General features: G+C 41.5%; 1 protein-coding gene across 1 annotated transcript; it reads left to right on the top strand.

The window, feature by feature from the left end:
- Window positions 1-10,983: 10,983 nt before the first annotated feature.
- Window positions 10,984-11,913, top strand: LOC119813260 (olfactory receptor 2T33-like). The gene has a single exon (XM_038328478.1). The coding sequence runs from the start codon at window positions 10,984-10,986 to the stop codon at window positions 11,911-11,913; it is 930 nt and encodes a 309-aa protein (XP_038184406.1).
- The last annotated feature ends 6,677 nt before the right edge of the window (window positions 11,914-18,590 follow it).

Raw genomic sequence — 18,590 nt, 5'->3', positions numbered from 1 at the left:
GAACAATAAAACAAGTAATTAGGAATGAATAGTTTCTTTTCTTTGTCTCCAACACATCTGTTGTTCCAGGTCTCATGCTGATATTATTCCTCATCCATAATTGCACATTCATCCCTTTGGAAGACTTATTTCTCTACTCTGAAAATTTCATTGGCGTACTTCTTGTACATTCAAAATCTTTATTTGTATTCTGCCAATGTTATATTTTTATGACATTGATAGTGGCTTTTTAATCTTCTGCTACAATATTTTTATCCTTCAAAATTATGTCATATTGAGGCATAAATGGTCATAAGGTGTTGAGCTGATTAAAGGTAAGTGGATTGGAAGCACTTAACAGTGTTAAGTGATTAACACTGTTGAGAAGAGGTGAATCAAGATAAATGGCATATTGAATTAATTATGTTAATTTCTTGATAATTTATACATATTTGAAATTAAAGAAAATAAAGAGCAACATACAGTTTTATCCTTTCAGCTCCTGTATTATGACATATTAATAATAGTGATTAAAAAGATATTTAAATCTAGGTAGTACAAGTGTCCATGAGGGTTCAAATTGTCAGCGTAGCCATATTTGCACATAAATGCACTCATATATCCCTCAAAACCAAACACAGCTCTCACTGAAAGGGAATGGGGTACAGCTTATTCTTATTCTTGAGCCTAATGTGAGTGACCATGGCCCAGGAACATGGACTCAGGTTACCCCCAACGACATGGTCCGAAGTTTCATGGGACTTTCCAGAGCACAAACAAGTCATATGTCTTAACTCAAGGCATTTTTCAGTGGAGACATCAGGGGTTTATGTTGTAGCAGAGTGGGAAAATCGCTGCCATGGTTCTCAGATGCTGTCTGTTGAGAGAGAAAGTCTTTAGTTTAGGAAAAGCTTGAATTCGAATAAGGCTATATTTTCCAAAATGTTTCACCTGATAGTCACAGGGATGACTTTTGGCTTGGAAACCAAAGCTGGCAATAAATGACTCCAAAGGGTGCTGTAGATGGGCTTGGTAAATTGCTTTGTATCCGTAATGTTCCAATGCTTCATGGTCACGGGAGAGCAAATCAGTTGGCCAGGTACATAATCTTTGACATGTGTGTGGCTGTGTCCTCTGGGAACTTCAGTGTGGTGTCCCCATTGGCCAAGTGGCACATCTACTGCAGAAAGAGTCCAAGTGCTGTTTTATCCCTGTGGTAAGGAAGCTCATTCCTAGGAGTCTAGACAGTTAGGGTAGCAGTCATTAGAAGAGAGAGGTAGCAGGTGCAGCCATTCTGATCTGATTTGTCCCCACTCTCTGTGTCTGCCACAGAATTTCCATGTGACAATGTTACAGGAATGTTGTATCTGAGGTTAAATTGTCAAGAGCACAGTGTGACCTCAGAAAGTATAAGTAGCAAATGAGCAAAACGGGTTTCTTTCTTTCCTTTTTAGAAGTTTTTTTTAAGACTAAATGTAATTTATTCCAATTAAAATGTACATTTTCCACATTTCCACAATGTGATAGGAGGTACAACCTATCACAGGCAGACAGAAATAAGTCTGTTGGAGACTGTGTTATATAAGTAGTTCTGCCAACTTTGTTTATGTCAGTAGAATACATCTAATTCATACAGACACACACATAAATGATATACATTTCAAGGAGTTATTCAAGTCAAATCAGGCACAGAACATAGTATATGATAAAAATAACATATGACACAATGAAGGGTCAAAATAACAGCAACAACTCTATGCATTTAGTTTTTATAGTGACTAAATATGCGTTATGCAGTTTCTGTGAATATTGAATATTTTTATTCCTTTCAATTCTCATTTCTGCACTCATCTTGGCTGTCATTTTTCCATGAGCCTTGAATCCAATTTTGATCACTTTGTGTCTTTGTCTATTTCTTGTTCCTATGCTGAAACAGCAATAGTACCATGGCCTTCATTTCTGTGTGTTTCAAAGTTTTTTTCACTTCAGTCTTTAACAATAAATACAAAAGGTTTCAATATGGTGTGTAATGTGACATGCAAAATAAGCTTTATGAAAGAGTACAGGAAGTAACAAAGGTTAATACAAGAAATCTAGAACAACACAGAAGAGACCCAATTCCACTTTCTCTACGTGCTCAGCTATGGGTTATGAGATGTTTAGTCATTGTACTGTAAATAACCACCTATCACAACATGCGTACACCATTTGGCTAGGGCTTCTCAAACAGATTCCTCTTCCTTCCTCCTCTTTTTCTTCTTCTTATTATTAATAATAATTATTTTCTATGAGCCCCGTTAAGAAGGTGGTTTAGACTTGAACACACACACACATAGAAAAAAATATGAGTGTGCAGTAGAGAGGTCTTGAGAGACAGCTCAGCAGTTAAGAGCACTTGTTCTTGCAGAGGACCAGGATTTGATTCCTAGCAGTCACCTAGTGACTTACAACCATCCTTAACTCCAGTTCCAGGATATTCAATAACCTCTTCTGACCTCCCTCCAAGGGTACCAGGGATACATGCATGGTGTACAGACATATATGTGAGCTAAACATTCACAAATAAATAAATCCATTTTGGAAAAAAAAGAGTCCATAGAAGATCAGAGAAGGCAAGGATGCTGGAGGCTTGTAGTAACCAGGAGTGGGCCTGCTTTTCGTCCTGCCCAGCTCCCAGCCACCCGACTAGCTTATATCCCAAAATAACAACATAAAAATTGTATTCATTTAAACACTGCCTGGCCCATTAGTTCTAACCTCTTATTGGCTAACTCTTACATGTTTGTTTAACCAATCTCCATTAATGTGTATTGCCTCTTAACTGTGGCTTACCGGCATGAGTCTAACCAGCATCTATCTAGAAGAGGAGAGCGATGGCGTCTGCCACACTGTCTTCTTCCTCCCAGAATTCTGTTCTGTCTACCATGCCCATCTAAGGGCTGCCCTATCAAAAGCCAAGGCAGTTTTTTTTTTTTATTCAACCAATGAAAGCAACACATAGAAAGAAGACGCTCTTCACATCCCAGAAGCTGAGATATGAAGGTGGAGAGTGGCTAATGGTTTCAGCTGGAATTTTTCAGTGAGAACAGCTTGAATCCTGAATTCCGTATCTAGAGAACAAGGCCCACAGCTGGACTGATTTTAAATTCCTTATCTTTTTATTCCTGGTACCATTACTGCAATTTACAGGGCAATAAACCTGATGAAATGAAAAGGAAAAGACAAGCTCCAGCAGACAAAGGACCTCAGGAATGTCCATCTACTTGACACTGCATCACATTAAGCAGTAGCTGCCCTTCCTGCAGTAACTTTTGACTACAGATCATTGTTCCCGAGGCGGCAGAGTTTTACAGTTCCTCTAAAGCATTTAGGATGACTGTTTCTGAGTAACCTGCCCATTCCTGATAACTGTCCCCCCTCTCCCCACCCCCTAAAAATTGTAGCCACTTTCTGCTGTTTTTCCCCTTCCGCTCCCATACCCATCCCTTTCTCACTAGACAAGAATGGAATCGCCTCTCAACCAGGGACCTGTGTGTTTCCTCTCTGCCCTTTAGTTATTGTACCTATGAATCATTCTATTTTATGAATAGAATATTAGAAATAATTTAATTACTTGTAAATCTGCTTTCTTTTGGCCAGTCTGGTTTCCACAGATGTAATTTTATACAGAGTGGCTAGTTCTAATTTTCAGAAAGATTGTTCTTCAGTTCTAAATTTTGTAACACTTATTTATAGGTCGTATTTTGAAATACGACCTCTAAATCAGGAAATTTGCAGGCAAATGAATGGAACTAGGAAAAAAATCATCCTGAATGAAGTAACCCAGACTCATGAAGACAAATATAACATGTAGTTACTCATAAGTGGATATAAGGAATAACTATGCTATAATCCATAGACCCAGAGAGACTAAGTAGTAAGGAGGGTTCAAGGGGGAAACCTGAATCTCCCTGGGAAGGAGAAATAGAAGAGATTTCCTGAGTGGGCTGCGGGCAGGTGGGGATGGGAACACGAGCTATCAGGTTGGGAGGGAGTGAAGGGGAGAACTGAAAAGAAGGCTGGGAAAAGGGCATTCGGGGTTGGGTAGAACCTGGTTCAAGGGGACCCTGGTAAGACCCCTAACAGTGGCAGATATGTAACCTGAACTGGCGGCCATCTCCTATGACCAAGCAAGTCTTAATGTCTCATATTGCAATAAATACAAGAACTTCTTCTTCATGCCCAAGTGTCATTTGTAAGTCAGAAATTTTCTGATATTGCTAAACTAAGACTGAATATTAAATAAAATATAATCCATCAACTAATAATACTGAAAGATCTCAAGTGATAGCAAAAGGAGGAGTATATTTTCTGGATTTATTTCTCGAAATCCATAAACAGTATTTTAACTTCTGTTGTCAATAGCAAACACTGTCCTGTAGCTTAAGATATGACTCAACAGTTGAGTGCACCTGACCTGAGTTTAATTGCCAGCACCCATCAGGCGACTCAGAACTGACTATAACTTGAGCTGCAGAGGATCCAAGGCTGCTTCTGGCATCTGCAGACATTTCACTCGGGTGCACATGCCTCCACAAAGACACACAGATGAACACATACACACACTCACACACACACTTAAAATCAAATAAATATCAAAAAATAAAACATTGTTTTCTTGATTTGAGATTGAAAATAAAATGCAGTTGTTAGTCTATGAATGCCTTAATTAATTACATGTTAAACTTTTTATACAATGAGAACAAATAATTGTTTTTGTTTATGGCATATAACACGATCCGTGTATATACTGTATGATGATCATTTCATATCTGTTACCATAAACATTTATCATTTCTTTGTGGTGAAAAATTATTCAGAGTCCTGTGTTCCAGGTTTTTTTTAACTGAATAGACTGTTTTTATTAATACCAGTTACCTTACTCTGTAACAGAATATCAGCAAGAACTGTTTAATTAATCTTCTCTATGCCTATAGGTGCCAATCTATTTAAATATAAAATTCAAACAGCTCCATATACTGGCTTCAAGAATCCTTGTATAATTGTGTAGAGCACCACTCAAGCAGACCTCACTTCTCAGCATTTCACACCCAGTGATGTGCATCCAATCAGATACAACTCAGTTAAGTAGAATAACACAGATTTAATTTATATTTTTTTAACCAGTTAAGGCATTAGACGAACACTTCCCCTTAACTATACATAAATCAGAAGGCTGGGTGGGAGTAGATACTTTTGGGGTAAACCTGGAGCTTGTCACTCATTGTAAATAAACCATATGGGGACAGATATCTTAGCCCTTTTTATGGATGATCAGCTTGAGTGTCAAGGCGTTCAGGTGACTGTGCCAAGTTGTATAGCTGCAAACTTTAATTCTTCAATTGAGCCATCCCCATTTTCAAATAGTAACTTTATAGGCAACGTATTCCTCACATCCTGCGTCCATCTTCATCTAAACTTCCAGATCATTCTCAACACATGGATTTTCACTAAAGCACAGGCTAACACAACTGATATAGTCCCAGGGGGGAAATCAGGGGTTTACTATCACAGGTAATGATAATAAAAAATGGATCTTCTTCAAAATGGCTATACCCTGATGTTACCAGTATGGGTCAGTTACGTCTGGGATCAAATATCCTGGGATTTGAAAACTAACTTTAGGGAGCTAATAAACAGAGAATGTATTTTCAGCTGGATTTCACCGGGGGTGCTCTCACTGAGGACTCTGAAGCCTGACTGTGGGATGACCTGGACTATAAGCCAGCGAGTTTCGTATAGAACAAGGGCCAGGAGTGAACAAGGGTCAGGAGTGACTCTGAGCACTCAGTGGTGAGTCCTGGGACCTCAGCCACAGAGTCAGGATCGTCCTGCACAGCAGCTGCTCCCGACACAGGTGAGTTCCCCATCCCTGAGATGGAGTGCTTAGAATCGCAGGTGGTGCTCTCTCAAGGTTCTTTTTAACATATTTCATTTCCACAATTTTTGGGACTCTGCCTTAATTCATAGCATTTTTAGAATAGAGAAGCCAATGTATTCACACCTCACTCCATAACCTCATAAGCATGGTCTCTTAACTCTCTGCTACAACCTTTGGTAAAATGCACAAAGCGTGGCATCGGTCTCTACCGAAGAACGGGATATGAAGACCACTGGGCGGGGGGGGGGGGGTAATATGTTGTTATATGTTGTTCCACTGCAGCACCACACGACTTTCCTCACTACACATTAGATAAATGTTAAAAACTTTTGTAAATTTAAGGTTTTCCCCCTTTCTTTAAGCATTTCTTGAGATCAAATTGAGGACAAATCTCAGTACTTCCCAGGGAGGAATGTGTTGAGAAGAAACATGGAGCAGCTCTATGTTTCCACCCCCAGTTGACGATGTGCTATAGGAGTTTTGTTTTGTTTCACTTCTGCCATGAGATTGACGTCAGTACAATCCAACTTATAATGTGAAGCACGGAGAAAAGCTCAGTACTGTATTTAGTGCACAGGCATGGCAATCGTCTTAACCCTGCACTCCATGTCCACTGAGATTATATATTTTCAAGACTTAATTGAAACCTTATAATATTTATAAACTTTTGATGATATATAGTTTTTCGTTAGCATATGAAAGGTATTCGCACAGAACCAAAGAAGTTTTCAGGAGAATTCAGAGTGCGGCATAGTCCAGCCCTGACATGGATGGGTACGTTCTTTTTCATTGTATAAATACTTCATGCACTCCCCTGTAGGGCTAGTGACAATTCTGTCGTTAAATTGTGCTTATTGTTATTATTTTGTGCGTGTGTGCATCCACAAATGTTGTGGGTATCGGATGCAAGTCCTCAGGCTTTTGTAGGATGTGCTCTGCCCACTGAGCCATCTTGCTAGCTCCAGCTCCAGCAATGTTTTTTCAGCAGTTTCCTTAAGAACAGTAATTGGTTAAGCACTCCGTTTAAACGACCACGTTATAGTAAAACAAATCTGTAAGACAAACTAAGTCCCTATTTAAAAAAAAAAACTGACTGGAAACTTTGTTGGTCTAAGACAATGGTTCTCAGCCTCCCAAATGCTGACACCCTTTAATTCAGTTCCTCATGTTGTGGTGACCCCAGCCATAAAATTATTTCATTGCTACCTCATAACTCTAATTTGCTACTGTTATGAATCATAATGCAAATATCTGATATGTGACCCCTAAAGGGGTCAAGAACAGCTGGTCTAAGAAATGTGTTTGACTTCAAAGCACTGTAATCACATGGATACACTCCAGATGCGGAGTGTGCAGGTAGGTGACAAGAGACCATTAATCCACACTGACAGTATGGTATACACCGACTGGGCTTTTCCCGTCATTTAAACAGCAAAAGTATGCTGGTTTTCCTTGGTCAGAGCATCACAACTATAATAATCTTATAGAGTTTTCATCATTCTTGAGTCCACAAAAATGCTGCTCTGACAACACACGTCTCATTCCAGCACTCGGGAAGCTGAGGCAGGACAGCGGCAAGTTCCAGGTCAGCCTGGGCTACATAGTGAGACTTTGTCACAAAACAAATTGCTAAAGTCAATTATTCCTTTCTATCATTTTGCAAAAGGATATTTTTGGTAGCAAAACCGTCACCACTTGAAGTTATATGTGGCAGAGCATATAACCTATCTGAATTCAATTTATCAATTACTTGAAGATTAATTGTTCCATCTAGCCTGGGCATTCAAGAGCCTACTGTTGATTATATGTTTCTTTTTTGATTGAGACAATGAATAAGAGCAGAAATTTATTCTGTTTTCATCACACAGGGTAACAGGGTACAAAAAAAATCACAATTCTTTTGATCTCCAAATTTAGCTTGCATTTTAGTCTTTGAAATTGCATTATTATATTTGCCTGAGTAAATAACTTTGTCATAAATGGCATATCATAAGATTTTGTTTGTTATCTGATTGTTTCTAAACTTAAAATAACTTAAAATTTGAAGCATAAATGATAGTTCTGTGACAATATAAACATTCTATTGACTTTTAGAAGCTACTACTTTAGTGAAAGTGTAGGGAAACTCTCATGAATACTAAGTGTTCAAACATCAGAGTGACTTTTTATTAACTACAGTCATGTATGATAACTCTGTAGTCAAAAGAAATCCATAAAACATAAATGGTATGAGAGTACAAGGAGACATTGGAAACATTTCTATTTTATTAAAACATAGGAAAAATTCTATTGTAAGTTAATTCTAAGATACATCTTTTTTCTTAAAGATATTTGAATATGACATATATATTTTCAGATTACTGTAGTATTTTTTGTGGTTATGGGAACCAAACTTGAGGTTTCACACATGGAAAATAAAAACTCCACCACCGAGTTGCATGACTGGCTCTAGAAAAATACTCTCATTTAAACTTGTTTTATAATATCTCTGTGTGTGTGTGTGTCTGTCTGTCTGTCTCCCTCTCATATGTCTATGTTTGTGTCTGTGTCTATGTGTGTATATGTCTGTGTGTATGTGCCTGTGTCTGTCTAGAAGGGGGGGGTCTCATAGGTATCACAGTATGTTTGCAATGCTAGCACATAGTAATATCAAATTTACAATGATCATAGATGCCATTCATGTACAAAAAGCTACTAGCCTTCCCAGGATCGCACTAGTGCAACACAATCCAACATCTAAGAAATGGTAATTAATGTGCTAGCATTCCAAACAGATGACATATGTTTAAAATGGTGCATTATAATAACTTGAAGTGTGTGAAATAGGTTGAAGATATATGCAATATGTATAACTATGACAGGCCACTGTACATGTCACAAAATACATAAGAAATATTTTTAGTATAAAAAATATTTTCTTCTTTTTTTAATAGAGTCTCACTGTGTACCCTTGGCTGTCCTGGAACTTTCTAAACCAGCCCGCCCCAGAACTCGCAGAGATCCACTTGCCTCTGCTGCCTAGGTACTGGAATAAAAGGCATGCACCAGAGCACCCAGTGAGAATAAAATTTCACATGCAGTTTTTCAGGTTAGCCCAAAGGTTAGGAGGTTTTTCTGCCTCCGCATCAAGACACGGGCAACTTAAAACTACTAACACTCTGGCAGTTCCATGAATAATGTCTGTTGTTACACCTGACACTTAACCATCAGAAGATGAAAACACACCTTTAATGTGCTGGCATACACCTTTAATGTCAGCACTGGAGAGGCAGAGACAGACAGATCTCAGTGAGTTATAAGTCTGGTCGACAAAGCGAATTCCAGGACAGTCAGAACTGTTACACAGAGAATCCCTGTCGATAAACCAAAGAGGGAGAGAGAGAAGAAATCTACATGGACCAATGGCCCTTCTCATCAGGGAAGTGTTGATAGTGTGAGGCATGGTCCTGGGGCATGAAGCATGTGTCGTCATCTGTGGTGATCATTACATGTGCTATAGGACAACAGGGCCTCATACATGGAATAGAGAAACTCAGCCGTGTGTGTTTCCTTTAGGGCAAAGAGTTCCGCCTTACCCTCATATGGAGCTACTTGAATAGATACGTAAGAAAGGTGCAAAGGTCATGGGTCGGGTCACGGCAGCATTCACAAATGTACAAGAATTTAGGATTCTCCCAACTGACAAATACCAAACTGTAGGAAATTGGAATCATGCAACAATGCTTCTTTTTTTAATATTTATTTATTTATTATGTATACAATATTCTGTCTGTGTGTATTCCTTCAGGCCAGAAGAGGGCACCAGACCCCATTACAGATGGTTGTGAGCCACCATGTGGTTGCTGGGAATTGAACTCAGGACCTTTGGAAGAGCAGGCAGTGCTCTTAACCTCTGAGCCATCTCTCCAGCCCCCGCAACAATGCTTCTTAATGTCGTGATTAATATAGGTATAGGGGTAAAACACATGGGCAGTAGACTGTGCATTCTGTATGTTTCATTTAATTCAGTTGAAAGTTAAAATATGGTGAAATAAATGTGGATAATGCAGAAGTGTGTGTGTGTGTGTGTGTGTTATGGTGTGGTGGGGGTATGGTGTCTATGGCACTCTGTGTGTGTGTGTTATAGTGAGGTGGGGGTATGGTGTGTGCAACACTATGTGTATTATGTGTGTGTGTTATGGTATGTGGGGGTATGGTGTGTGTGACACTCTGTGTGTGTGTGTGTGTGTTATGGTGTGGTGGGGGTATGTGTGTATGGCACTCTGTGTGTGTGTTATGGTGAGGTGGGGGTATGGTGTGTGTGACACTCTGTGTATGTGTGTGTGTGTTATGGTGTGGTGGGGGTATGGTGTGTGTGGCACTCTATGTGTGTGTGTTATGTGTGTGGCACTCTGTGTGTGTATGTGTGTGTGTGTTGTGGTGTGGTAGGGGTATGGTGTGTGCAACACTCTGTGTGTATGTGTGTGTGTGTTATGCTGTGGTGGGGGTATGGTGTCTGTGGCACTCTGTGTGTGTGTGTGTGTGTGTGTGTGTCTGTAATACACACCCATGTGTGTGGGTTCACGGGCAGGCCAGAGGAGGGTGTTGATGTCCTCCTGTATCAGTCTCTGCCTTCCTTCTTTGAGGCAGAGTCTCTAGGTTGGAGCCAGAGACAACTAGAAATCATTTGGTCTCTGCCCTTCAGAGCTAAGCTACAGACACATGAGGACCACACCTAGCTTTTTATGTGAGCTCTGAAATCCAAATTCATATCTTCAAACTTGTGTAGCAAGTGTTCTTACCCACAATCCACAACCTCAGCATCAGGTTGCAGAAAAAAATAATTATTAATTATTTCACTAAATTGAAATTTGGACAAAGATTTTAAGGATATTGGAAGTCACTTTTTAAAAGAAAAAGTCATTTTCAGACCAGGCATGGCGGCATGTGCCTTTAATCCCAGCACTGCGGGAGGCAGAGGCAGGCAGATCTCTGAGTCTGAGGCCAGCCTGGTCTACAGAGGTAGTTCCATGACAGCCTATCTCAAAAAACAAACAAACAACAACAACAACAAATCCTCCTGTCTTCCAGGTTTGACCAGAGTCATGGAGCCTCCCAGTAACAGCACAGCATTGGACTTCATTCTTCTCGGGCTCTTCAGCCACACACGAGTCCACCTGCTCCTGTTTTCTGTTGTGTTGGTGATCTTCACCGCCTCCCTGATGGGAAACGCCCTCATGATCCTTCTCATCTGCAGGGACCCCAGGCTCCACACGCCCATGTACTTCCTTCTCAGCCAACTCTCCCTCATGGACATGATGCTGGTGTCCACCATCATCCCCAAGATGGCAGCCAACTACTTGATGAGCATGAGGTCCATCTCCCCTACAGGCTGTGGCTCCCAGATCTTCCTGTTTCTCACCCTGGCAGGGGGCGAGTGCTTCCTCCTGGCAGCCATGTCCTATGACCGCTACGTGGCTGTATGTCAGCCCCTGCGCTACCATGTCCTCATGAGCTCCAAGCTGTGCGTGCATCTGACCTTGGGCTCTTGGTTCCTGGGAGCCGCTGATGGGTTGATGCAAGCGGGCACCATTTTGAGTTTCCCCTTTTGCCACTCTCGAACTATCAACCACTTCTTCTGTGAGGCGCCTTCTCTGGTGCGCCTCGCCTGTGCCGACACCAAAGTCTTTGAGTTCTTCATGTACATTTGCTGCGTCCTTATGCTCCTGATCCCTCTGTGCCTCATCCTGGCTTCCTACTCCCTCATCCTGGTTGCAGTACTCCACATGCGATCCTCAGCAGCCCGGAAGAAGGCCTTTGCCACCTGCTCTTCGCACCTGGCTGTGGTGGGGCTATTCTACGGGGCCATCATGTTCATCTACATGAGGCCTAAGTCCCATCAGCCAGGAGAGCGCGACAAAGTGGTGTCTGCCTTCTACACGATCTTCACGCCGGTGCTGAACCCCCTCATATACAGTGTGAGGAACAAGGAGGTCAAGGGAGCCCTGAGGAAGTGGCTGCAGAAGACAGTGTGATAAACATCCAGAGGGAAGGTCACCAAAACAGCCCTACTCAGCTTAGGCACACCTCACTCAATGGCTCAGCTTATCTCTTCCATTGAGCTCACTCTTGAGTGTTGTATTAACTTATATGACTCTCATTTGTTATTTTATGTTCTAAATTTTACCAAGTGTTTGAAAATAAATGTAAAATCAACTTGCCCTGCTGGTGTCCCTTGGGCGAGCTACTCTGCTTGTTTTCAAATAAGGTCTTCAAGATGAGAGCCAGTGACACAGGTCTGTTAACTAGACTTTAATCATATAACTCAGTTTCCATTATATGATGTGAAACATAAGAGGAAAAAGAATAAATGGATAATAACTTTGAAAAATGTAGTGCCTAATTGATTGTTATTACAAAGTAAATTGTAATGAAATACATAACCAGTAAGAATTATTAAACATAAACATAATTGCATAAAACATATGTCAAAATGTTTCAGGGGAATTTTCCAAAATTATTTACAATTTAAAGAATTTTTAAAAAGGAGACGGGCATGTAGGGCTTATGGCTTTAAAACTGTATCTATATTTAACGTCTTTTTTTTTTTTTTTGGTTTTTCGAGACAGGGTTTCTCTGTAGCTTTGGAGCCTGTCCTGGAACTAGCTCTAGTAGACCAGGCTGGCCTTGAACTCACAGAGATCCGCCTGCCTCTGCCTCCCAAGTGCTGGGATTAAAGGCGTGCGCCACCACCGCCCGGCTCTATATTTAATGTCTTTAAGAACAAAACAAATATCACTAACCAAAAAAATTAGGAATCATTATGAGATTTCCAAATCTCTATTTTCAGGGTGTTTAAAGATGAGATCTTTAAGAAGTGGTTAGGCCTCAGGGCTCCACTGACATGGTGGGAGAGCATTTGTGCCATTATTAAAGTGTTATTATTAAAGTTTGCTCAGTATGGCAACAAAACCAGCCATACAGAAGAATTGTAAGTTATAGGGCAGGTGGATTACATAAGACCCTGTCTCAAGTAATAAAACAAAATAATAGTGAGCCAATTTCCATACCAAAAAAATAACCTCACAACTCACCTCAAAATGAATAAGAGAGAGTTTATTCTAGAGTCAAATATGAGTGACCATGGCCCCTCCAGATTTAGGTGATTCCCAGTTCCATGTTCCAACATGGTGCCAGTCTTGTGAAGTTTTTTCTAGTAATAAAATAAAAAAGTTTCAAAATCAATACGTCTTTCAAACACATTTTGGGGGAACAGCAGGTAGGCAAGTTCCAATGAAGGTTACAGGGACATCTCAGGTACAGGTTCACGAGCTATCTGACTCTGTTCTTGGTCTGTTGGAAGCCAGTGCTCTGCACATCCCAAAGGATTTTCTTAGCAGTCATTCGTATGTTAGGTCACATACAGGTGAAGACTAAAGTTTACCAAAGATTGTTTGGTTCTGGACTCGCAATGTTCCAATCCCTCCACAATCACTGACGTGCCAAACAGTCAGGCTGTCTTCAAAGTTCAGTCCATTCCAAGTATAGCCCCCTCTTTCATTTTCAGCCCCCTCTGGCATTTCCTTGTCCTTCCACCATATGCTAATAGAGAATCTGGCCCCTGACAGATGCAGGACCCTTGAATTTAGACTTTCCCCATTGCAGAACACTGGAGAATGAACATTCCTTCTTTGGTACCCAGGAGATGGTATCCTGTTATGGCCTCAGAGAATGGAGAGAGACACCAAGTACAGGTGTGTTAAATAGCACATCGGATGCAAAAGGAAGGAAGGGAGATACAAATTCTAGGAACTTCCACAGAGGCAAACATCACAGTTCATCACCCTGTTGGCTGCTTTGAGCCAACTTTCAGCCTCAGAGCTTGTCACAGGAAGGACAGGCAAGTTTTCTTGGTGGAGGGGTCCACAATTTGTTTGCATGTTTGCTGTGTACCAACCAGTTTTGTAGTGTGGAGCTGCGGGCCGCCTTCCCGCCACCCCAGCTCCCGGCCACCGGCTAGTTTTACACCCGAAATAATTACATGGAAACTGTATTCTTTTCAATACTGCCTGGCCCATTATTTTCAGCCTCTTACTCACATCTTGACTAACCCATATCTAATAATCTGTGTAGCACCACAAAGTGGTGCCTTACCAGGTAGATTCTAGCGTACGTCCATCTTGGGCTGGAGCTTCATCGCGTCTGGCTTCTCTCTGAGGAGAGGCACGGTGGTCTGTCTAACTTAGGAGAGGCGTGACATCTGACTGAGCCATCTACCTCACTTCCTTCTTCCTGTTCTGTCTACTCCACCCACCTAAGGGCCAGTCTATCAGATGGGCCAGGCAGTTTCTTTATTAATTATCCAATGAAATCATCAGATAGATAGAAGACACACCTACATCATTTCCCCTTTTTCTGTTTAAACAAAAAAGAAAAGCTTTCACTTTAACATAGTAAAATTACATATAACAAAACAGTTATCATGCAAAAATTACAGTTACAATATTTATATCTACTTTATCCTTTATCATAACAAAGGAAAACAACTATAACTATCTATCTATTCTTCAGCTCCATCAAAGACTTCAGAAGAACACAATATTACCTAAGTAAATAAGAAATATGCAATTTCCATATAACTCTAGAAATGATAGAGACATCTCGCTGCCTGGACAGTCACCCAAAGTTCTTTTGTATTGTTGGGGCATCTATCTTCGGCCTATAGGCCCACAGTATCCAGCAGAGTTTCCCATGAAGCAGGAAATTTCAAAGACAGTTCAGTCACTATCTGCTGTGTCCTGCAGAATGTCTCGCAGACTCTTTCATGAATCAGGAACCCAAAGAGATCATCTCACCTCTAGGCAAGTTCAGCAGTCCTCTCTCTGAGGGTTCTCTGTGTCCAGTTTATGCAATAGTCCAGGCAAGAGCAGTTTCTTGCCCAAATGGCTATCAAACTCAATAAGGAGCCTCTTCGATGCCCATCTTCCTCTTGAAGTAGATTGGTGCTGCCAGGAGCAGACATGTCTCATTGTCATGAAAAACCCTAACTTATTAAGACATTTAAAATGCAATATTCTGTAGTCTTTGGAAGATATGAAGTATGCCTATCTAACTGAAATATATCTCTATATATCTAGAAAATCTAAATAACATGACTATAAGCTTTACTATTATCAATGATTATCCATTAACAACCTATATTTCTTAATTATACATTACATTTTTAAAATGAACTACACAATCACAATACCTTAATCAGTATCAAAAATACATATAACATATACATATAACAAAATTGACCTTAAATCTCTATCAATTAAGCAAAATCTTACCAATGGAAATTATTCATATCTATATCATATCCCCCTTTAAATGTAAAAGAACACTTATAAACAATATTTGGGAACATGGACGTAGTTATTTCTCTCCAAACTGCTTCCTGCTGAATGGGGACGCTGTTAATCAGATATTTCATGGTGTAACCTGTGTGCCAGGTTCATCTCAGTCATCAGTTGGGTGAAGTAATTTTCTGAAGGTGCTCACAGCAACCTTTCAGGAGGGCGTGGTCTATCATACCATATTGGGATAGAAGCAATCCAATGGGTCTCATTTTCTGTAAAAAATAAAAGAAGAATCTCTTTTCCAAAGTATCATATCCTTAGGTCCAAATTCTGAAGTCAAGGTATTTTCAAGATATCTTTCTTGGATTAGTTCAGCAGCATTTGTAAACAAATATCTTTTAGCAGCTGTTGCTCCTTCCTCAGCATTCAAACAATTCAAAAAGAGCATAATAGCATACAGTATCAAGATTCTCTGTGTATTTTCCATCTTTGTGCGGCTTTATTTTAACCTCTATTTCGTTTATTTTTACTTTTATTTTTTGAGACAGGGTCTCTGTATATCTTTGTCCTGGAATAACTCTGTAGACCAGGCTGTCCTTGAACTCTCAGAAATCCGTCTGTCTCTGCCTCCCCAGTGCTGGGATTAAAGGTGTGTGCTACAACACCTTGAACTCACAGAGATCTTTCCGTCTCTGCCTCCCAGGCATTCGGATTAAAGGTGTCTTCTGCCACACCTTGAGGTCACAGAGGTCAATCCACCTCTGCCTCCCAAGTGTTGGGATTAAAGGTGTGTACCACCACAACAAACTACTTCCTTTTTTTTCTTTTTCTTTTTTTTTACTTTTAAGAACTTTAACCTTTAGCCTGCATATATTTTTAACACAGTGTAAACCACTTAGACATTTTCTTCGACTTTGAATTTTTCTTTTACTGTATATCTCTCTTTCTGACTACATGAGTCTTTACCAAACAATATCAGTAGGACTAAAGCCGTGACTTTGACAGCTAGATCCAGCCCATTCCTTAGCTTTCCAGCCTCATGGCAGAGGCACTGGTTGTAGCCATGTTTATCACCACAGCTCTGTGGTGGATCAAGGTCCCTGCCAGCAAGCAAGCTGCAACAGTGTTCAACAACAATCAAAAGCTCCATAGTTAGGACCGCCTGCTTGAAAGAGTCAGAGTTTGCCATGGCAGGACGGACCAGAACGCCAGCATTTTAAAACAGCACTTTTTTCCTGCTACCGCTGAAAACAAACAAGCATGCAGTCAGCTTTTCATCAACACCATTTAAGTGTTTTGTGGCAGGACCTCTTAATGAGCTGCAGGGTTTGCAGCTGAAGCTGAGTCAGGAAGCCTCTCTTAGATGAGAGTGCTTGCTCAGACCCGAGAAGTTGCTGTTATCAAGAAAACATGCTTTACTCTATTCTTTCCCAAGCTTTCTCAAGCTTTCTGTGGATTCAGTTGTCCACGTTGAGCGCCACTCTGTAGTGTGGAGCTGCGGGCCGCCTTCCCGCCACCCCAGCTCCCGGCCACCGGCTAGTTTTACACCCGAAATAATTACATGGAAACTGTATTCTTTTCAATACTGCCTGGCCCATTATTTTCAGCCTCTTACTCACATCTTGACTAACCCATATCTAATAATCTGTGTAGCACCACAAAGTGGTGCCTTACCAGGTAGATTCTAGCGTACGTCCATCTTGGGCTGGAGCTTCATCGCGTCTGGCTTCTCTCTGAGGAGAGGCACGGTGGTCTGTCTAACTTAGGAGAGGCGTGACATCTGACTGAGCCATCTACCTCACTTCCTTCTTCCTGTTCTGTCTACTCCACCCACCTAAGGGCCAGTCTATCAGATGGGCCAGGCAGTTTCTTTATTAATTATCCAATGAAATCATCAGATAGATAGAAGACACACCTACATCACAGTTTTTCTACCAAGGACTTACACCATTCAGCAAAACAAAGGCACACTGGGCAAGCCACATCCTTGGATCTCAGGAAAGGCATTGGCAGCAGAGACTGAGCTGACCCTGGGGCCACTCTGTATAAAGGCAGACAGACCTACCCCTTTTCACAGCTCCTGCCTGTCCCAATCTTTCTCTGGTGCTGGTGCTTTCAGGAACTCTTCTATTTTGGTGAACTATTGACCATTGTTATCTGTTTTTGGTGTGCCCCAGCAAAGCACCCACCTCCGTGTTCTAAGGAAGTGGCTGTGAACAGAATCTGGGATGGGATGTGTTTCTGCCATACTCACAACTTTTCCCCTTCAGTACTCAAAAGTCCCAACTCCCCAGAGTTGCCTAGGATGTAGGAATCCGCCAGTTCTTAGCTAAGTTCCTCTCAAGGTGTTTTTCTTGTTGGGAAAAACTGTTAAGACCAAGGTCACAGTCCGTTTCTGGGAGCAAACCACAACCGGTATCCTTGCAGCGACGCTAAAGCCCAAGTGCATGGCCACTTCGAGACTCTCAGAGCCTCTCCCCTATCTTCCTGAGGAGTCTGGAGGGTTTAACCCTGGGCATCACAGTTCATATTCACCATTTGCTCAATTCTGCTTAATTCCTCTTTAGGTGTCGATCCTGACAGGACTCCCCAGCTTCCTGGATCCCCATCCTTGCATGTGTATCCTCCATGAATCCCAGGAGCACCTTCTCTGAATGAGAAGGCAACGGTAGAGTATGAATCCCTCCCTCATTAAAGATGGCTGACCCGAGCCGCTGTGCTGTGCACTTGGCAGATACAGTCCATCCTCAGGATGGGTGACCTCGATACTCACCCTAGTCATACAGCCCTTATGGAATCCACACCAGATACTCACATGGGGTGCACCCTTGGCTCCCCAGAGCTTCTAAGCACCATTCTTTCTCTCGCCGGTCTCTGAATGCCTCTACTCATCCTTGAACTCCATAGACTATCTCAGGACTTGATTTAGTCATGCGACAGTGTCCATTCTGTGACAGGGCAGCGTCTCTTGATAGCCTCTAGAGACCCCAGCACAGCAGTGGTCAGAACAGAAAGGGACATAAGCTTTGTCGGGAAGGACACTCACTCTCCTGTTGAAAGCTTCTGCGCAGAATGTCCATGGTGCCCGACTGTCCTCACCTGGAGCCTAGGGGTTTTTGCTGTTTGTAATGTGGGCTTAAATTTAGCCTGTACAAAACCCAGTGCCATTGTCCTTGGCTTCTCAGTCAGCCCTCTATGTAAGCCACGTTCAGAGAGTCCGGTTTGATCACAGGCTCCATCAGACCCAGTCCAGCTGGCCTTAGGAAGTTCCCATTAGATCGGCCCCACTGTCGCAGTGGGTGGGCGCACCCCTCACAGGCCTGACTTCCTTGCTCATGTTCTCTCTTTCTGCTCCTCATTTGGACCTTGGG

The sequence above is a fragment of the Arvicola amphibius genome, chromosome 4, assembly GCF_903992535.2.
Source record: "Arvicola amphibius chromosome 4, mArvAmp1.2, whole genome shotgun sequence".
In the NCBI taxonomy this organism is placed as follows: Eukaryota; Metazoa; Chordata; class Mammalia; order Rodentia; family Cricetidae; genus Arvicola; species Arvicola amphibius.
Note: the sequence above shows the minus strand (reverse complement) of the source record. Positions and strands in the feature narration are given on the sequence as shown.

Excerpts from the sequence above, each read along its gene's own strand:
- LOC119813260 (XM_038328478.1), top strand. The coding sequence starts at position 10,984 with ATGGAGCCTCCCAGTAACAGCACAGCATTGGACTTCATTCTTCTCGGG.